Below are 6,597 nucleotides of genomic sequence, written 5' to 3'. Positions count from 1 at the left end.
CATAGAGTTGATCCTAAGCCATGTCTGATGCAGGCGGCCGAAAATCACAGAGCTAGTGTGAATAAAGCCTGAGAATATGACAATGCAGACTCAATAAGTTGTATTTAAAAAGGTGTTTTTGTGCAAAAGTAGTAAAACATAAAAATAATCTATATAAGCTTGGAAATGCAGTAATTGTGCTGATCGAGATAAGAAAGGTATCATATTTAGAGATGAGCGAACCTACTCGGCCATGCCCCTTTTTCGCCCGCGTGCTGCGATTTTCGAGTACTTCCGTACTCGGGTGAAAAGATTCGGGGGGCGCCGTGGGTGAGTGGGGGGTTGCAGCGGGGAGTGGGGGGGGGGAGAGGGAAAGAGAGAGGGCTCCCCCCTGTTCCCCGCTGCTACCCCCCGCTCCGCCACACCTGCCCCCGCCCCCCGGCGCCCCCCGAATCTTTTCACCCGAGTACGGAAGTACTCGAAAATCGCGGTGCTCGATTGAGTAATTACTTGAAACGAGCATATTCGCTCATCTCTAATCATATTATTTTTACCAAATGTGGAACACTGTAAAAAACAAAATCAAAAGAAGTTGCAGAATTTCTAGACGTCTTTTCCACCCCCCCATACAAAATGTAATAAAAGTTCAAACAAATTATTTGTACCCAAAGTGGTGCCATTAAATGTGTCCAAAAAAACAAGCCAGCCTTGTCAATAATTTATGGCTTTCGCAATGTGACAATGAAAATCACTTGCTCCTTAAGATACAAAATAGGCTGGTCTCTAAGGAGTTAATAATAAAAAAAAATACATTTATAAAATGCTCTATGAAGGTAGTCAGCTAGCAACATAAAAACTGGATAGGATGGCTGGGTTTCATTTAGATTGCAACAGCTGTAATCAGGGACAAGTGTATACTGCACACATATACAGATAATTTTAGCTTAATTATGATACCCTGGCATAGTTACCTTATTTCAACCCAATAAAAAGCTATTGTTCTCTTATTTTAGCACAACAAAACCCATGGCAAAGCAATCCAAGGTGTAAATAAACTACCCTGATAGCACTTACTGTGATATTACATCACATTAAGAGTCACGCTAATGAAAGATACATCTGTGTACACCGCAACTGTTAATGTCATTATAAGGCAGATTTATTTATTGAGAAAGTATAAAAATTCCCCTTTAGCCAAATGTCTCTTTTGACATGGAGATGTTCATCAAATTAATTAACAGACATGTTCATTTTATAATTAGCCAAATGTGTAATGTATACAATAATTTAGCTCAAGAGGGAAAATAAGCCCTTATTACCGTCATCACATTATAAATCCTACAGTATTAACCTCTATTATAACCTCTGTGAAATGCAAGTGTCTTGTAATGCATGTAGAGTTGGAGAAACATTTTGATCAAATACAAGAGACAGCAGAACTTTTTTCTTTTGACCAAACCAACTTTTCTTTCCCTTTTCCTATAGGTACTAAAACACTCTTCTGTGGATATACTTCAAGTAACCTTCAACCCTTAACAACTAAACACTGCCAGGATCAAGGCTGGATTTTCTAAGAATACATTTGGGAACAGTTTCTTTTATTGTAATATTTTTATTAAAAGTGAAAAAATGAAGATGGGCAAACATGAAATGTGTCATTATCTTCAGCTTATAGCTATTTTCTTCTGTCTGTCTGGAATAAGCCAAGCTGAGCTCTCAGTGTCTAGCTCCAAGCCTTATATTCAGTCTGGAAAATCAAGGACAAAGCGGAGTTGGGTGTGGAACCAGTTCTTTGTCCTTGAGGAGTATACTGGCACAGAACCCCTGTATGTTGGCAAAGTAAGTACTAAACATGCATGCACTATATGACTATATGTAATTAAGAAGCATCTCAAGTAGATAGTTTAATACCTGCTAGATAAATTTAATGCATTTAGGGTAGCATATGTTTCAATCTCCATAGTGAACTAATGCGCCATGTAAAAGGGACGAGCTGTTGGGCAAGCGATGCCCGGCAGCTCGTCCCAGTGATGCTCGCCCCTGTGCTATTACGCAGGAGTATCAATGGCATTGCTCAGAGTGCTGCTGGCATGAAGGTGGGTTGGGCCAGGAAGCGTTCTCCCCCCGCCTGCCTCCTGTGACTGCAATCAGACAGTCATTCATAAATGAACGGCTGCTGTTTACACTGAATGGCTCATCATTCCGTTTTCTGCATGCAAAAACTGAACAACTGAACAACTCTCGCTCAGTCATTTAGTCGTTGCATGCATTTGCACAGGACAATTATCATTCAGATTCCTTTGGCAGAGCGGGCACTTGAACAATTCTGAACGATAATTGTCTTGTGTAAATGGGCCTTTAGGGTAAGCTCCTAAGGCAAGGCTAATCAAGAACAAAAGGCAAAGAACTAAGATCTAGACAGTGGGTTTTCAAAGGAGCAGTCTATGCCTGGACTAGTAGCTCAGTGAGAAGAGCCCCTGCCTGGGACACAGGAGTTCGTGGACTTAAATCCTGACAAAGCTATTCTTTAAAGTTTCAGATTGTGAATGAGAATCATCCTAAAATTATGTACTCACAATTAATTTACCTTTTGGATGTTGTCTCACCATTTAAGAATAAACTTCAAGTCTTGTCAAATAAAGGTATTTTAGTGGCATATTTTGAATTTAAAATTGTGTCTCCCTACTACAGTATATCCAAAGTGAAAGATAAGATATCAGTAGGTATCTAGGTCCCAGCCTTATTTTCTTCATCTCCTTGGCCATGCTCAAAATCCCTCAGTGTCAATGGTTGTTGTCAAGAGTGCTTGTCCATAAGGAGTTTAACCCTTTGCAATCCAATTTTGGATTCAGGGTTTCCTAGGGGTCTTTCTCTTTATACCATTATACAATGACACCATCTGCTGGCTAGAGCCAGTACTGCAGTATGGGACATGCTTGAAAGGCCCCCCGAGAACATAGCGGCCAGTAATCTACATTAAGAATACCCTGCTGGAAGTCTTCCGACATCGGAGCTGAATAGCCTTTAATCAGAATGTCTTTAGACGTCAGACAGTGGATTGGAAAGGGTTAAAGGTGGATGTATGATTGTTTCATGCCCATCGTAGCTCTTTATTCCTATAGTTTGCAATGTTGTTTTGAGAGGGTTGGCAATTATGTTTTGTCTGATGTTCTAATCCTGTACACATGCAATTTTGTATTATTTATTTCATATAGCTGTAATGAAGATGTTGGAGATATGTGAAATCAATATTAGGAAAGGGAACGATGTTCACTGAAAATGAAAATAGTTATTAAGCTAAACCCTTTATGTTCACTAGTAGTTGCTATATTATATTAGTCTAAGGGCGAGCACCCACTGGCGTTTTTTTACCTGCGTTTTGCGTTTTGCGTTTTGCGTTTTGCGTTTTTCCTGCACAGGCATAGAGATAACATGTGTTCCTGTCCACTGGCGTTTTTTTTGTGTTGCGTTTGCGTTTTTAACATAGGAACTGTCAGTTGCATATGTGTCCCTATTTTTCTCCTAATGCACCCATGAATGTCAATGGAAATTAACGCAAAACGCCGCGAAAACGCAGCGAAAAACGCCGCGAAAAACGCGCTGAAAAACCGCGAGAAACGCGGCGAAAACGCTGCGTTTTTTTCCCGCGGAGAACGCAAACGCCAGTGGGTGCTCGCCCTTAGCCTGAAAGTTTTGTACTTATCATCTGGGTCTCATAAGCATTAAATTATCGTCATACAGTCAACACAGTGTTTAATATATAATATATATATATATATATATATATATATATATATATATATATATTCAGACTAGATTCTTCTTTGGAGGGCTATGCCAGTACTGTACATAAGAGATGATGCATTAACAGATATTGAACACTGTGTTGACTACATGAACCACCTAGCATCTCAGGTGATAAGACCCTTCATCTAATTATACCACAATTCTAATCATTTGCATATCTGCCTGAGATGGAACTGCTTGCTGAGTTTTGCAGCAGAACGGCAGCTCCTTCTTGGTGCTTGATCTTTTATGACTATAGCATGATAACCCTAAGGCAACTCTCACACTCTTAGGGTGCGGGCAGACGAGCGTAGGCGTATTTACGTTCGCACGAGCGCAACGTATAATCGCCCGAGCGATCGTTTTTCACCGATCACGACCAGAGCTAGAAAGCGTATTTTCGTTTGTTCCTACTTTGCAAATGGTCTTTTCGGCGATCGAATATGCGTTGGCGCGTATTTCGGTCGCATATGTTCCGTTTTTTTTTCGGGTTGCCGTTTTTACGCGCCGTAAAATCGTCCATGTGAATGAATACATTCGAAACCATTGCCTCAGATGGTCACGTATATACGTTTGGTCGCAAAAACGCGCCGTTTATGCGCTCGTCTGCCCGCACCCTTACCACGATTAGCACGACGTTTCAAACGCCACACTAATCATGGTGCAACGCTCCTATTGATTTCAATGGTGCGTTGCAGACCTGCGTTTAAACGCATCTGCTTTAATGCCACAATTTTTGAGTGCTGTTTGCTCTATTTTCATTCGTTTGTGTGTTTTTAACGCACTCCATCACCCATGCCAATGATGGCGTGCGTTAAAAAGCAATGTCAAAAGCAGTAACCTGCATTCAAAAACACTGATCAAAATCACGTTAAAACCGATGCTGTGTGCGACTGGCCTGATATTGCAGAGTAACCAATCATATTCAAATTCTCTAAGAACTCTTTGGCAAATGAATCAACAGCTGTAATTATTCATTATAGGCAATAGCTTCACATTTCTTTGGCCTTTATTTTATAGGTCTCTATTTTACTATGCTGATGTCTATTTCTATCATAGTATAATATATGTGTTTATTAAATTGTAATTGCCAAATAGGCCATTTGCAGGATGATTTTTGCATTTCTCATAAGGGCTTGGCAAATGGAGAAGATTGAACCTAATGGCCATATGTTTTTTGAACCAAGTAACAATTGTTCATAAAAACTGTTGACCTATTGATATAAATTATATTGTACAAAATTATTTTAGAATTTAATACAATTACGCACATTTTGAAACTCTTTAAACATGTTAAATGGAGTGTTATAAAGATGCATAATTAACAAAGCTAAAAAAAATTAGGGTTTCATTAAAATCAAATAAACTTAAGAGGTATTTTGAGACAATGATTTTTTTTAAGGTTCATCCATCGACTTTATAAGTGAAATGGATAGATCAATGGGAGTTGGACCGCTGGGACCCCCATTGATTCTGAAAATAAGGGTCCAGTTGGTGTCCTAGGGAACAGAGCAGAGGTCGCACATGCGCACTGCTGCTCCATTTATTTCACTCAGAGTGCTGGAGATTGCTGCGTTGAAGCACTTGACAATTTCAGGCACTCTCATTGAAATGAATCGAATGATGGTGCATCTGTACAGCCTCTGCTCCATTCCCTTGGAAACCAACCAGACCTCTATTCTTGGGATTGGTGAGGGTTGCCGTGGCCAGACCCCACTAATCTATCAGTTTTCACCTATTCAGTGGATGGGTGAAAACTTGAAAAACATTAAAGGGGTTCTGTCATTACAATCTGTATTTTTTTTCTCCAGTAAATCTGCCCCGCTGGCACAACCTGTGGTAAATAACACATATAAAACGTTTTTTTCAGAAGTAGTACTTACCTAGGCTCCATTTTTCACCTCCATGCTCTGTTTACATCTTCAGCCCCTCCTGCTAGGAGGTCATCTCCCAGCACCCCTTGCTGTGCTGACCACTTCCGCCCTCACAAAGCTACTTCCGCCCATCCAGTGCAGTGAATAGTCCTGCCTGCAGTCTACCAAAATCTGCTAGTGTTTCTCCCTGGGTCTCTGAACACCCAGAGTTTCCCAAGGGCCTCCAGATCTTCCCTGCAATCTCACAGTAGCCACTCACTGTAGTCACTCAAAGCAGTCACTCATAGCAGTCACTCATAAAAATCACTCACAGTAGTCACTCCACATGGTAAAAACAGGAATATTCCCCATGCAATGTATTATATGAGTGTATGTATATATACATTTATCTATGCGTATATGTATCAAGATGTGTGTGTATAGATATATGTATGTATGTGTGTGTGTGTGTGTGTGTATATATATATATATATATATATATATATATATATATATATACACACATACATACACATACATACACACACACATATAATATGTATAGTAATATATCTACACACTGCATAGGACATGTACGTTCCACGCTTACACCCATGTGCGGCTGCCCTCAGAGAGACAAAAAAGTGCACAAAAGTGTGCGCAACTGCACTTACATCTGTATAAAGCTGGTCTTATTGTATGTATATATGTATGTCCTGTTGTACCGCCTCTAGCTTGGATACAAGATGTGATACAGGGGGCATGCAGGCTCTAGTACCCTGTTGTACCACCTCTAGCTTGGATACAAGATGTGATATAGGCGGGCATGCAGGCTCTAGTACCCTGTTGTACCACCTGTAGCTTAGATACAAGATGTGATACGGGGGGCATGCAGGCTCTAGTACCCTGTTGTACCACCTGTAGCTTAGATACAAGATGTGATACAGGGAGCATGGAGGCTCTAGGACCCTGTTGTACC

General features: G+C 40.5%; 1 protein-coding gene across 1 annotated transcript in view; it reads left to right on the top strand.

The window, feature by feature from the left end:
* The first annotated feature begins 1,608 nt into the window (after nucleotides 1-1,608).
* The window catches only part of LOC136578793 (cadherin-7), a 257,678-nt gene continuing 252,689 nt past the window's right edge, over nucleotides 1,609-6,597 (top strand). Inside the window, exon 1 of the mRNA XM_066578961.1 lies at nucleotides 1,609-1,818. Coding sequence (XP_066435058.1) covers nucleotides 1,609-1,818 — 210 coding nt within the window. The remainder of the gene's footprint in view (nucleotides 1,819-6,597) is intronic.

The sequence above is a fragment of the Eleutherodactylus coqui genome, chromosome 9 (assembly GCF_035609145.1).
Source record: "Eleutherodactylus coqui strain aEleCoq1 chromosome 9, aEleCoq1.hap1, whole genome shotgun sequence".
Lineage (NCBI taxonomy): Eukaryota > Metazoa > Chordata > Amphibia > Anura > Eleutherodactylidae > Eleutherodactylus > Eleutherodactylus coqui.
The sequence above is the reverse complement of the archived record's forward strand: the minus strand, read 5'-3'. Positions and strand labels throughout refer to the sequence as shown.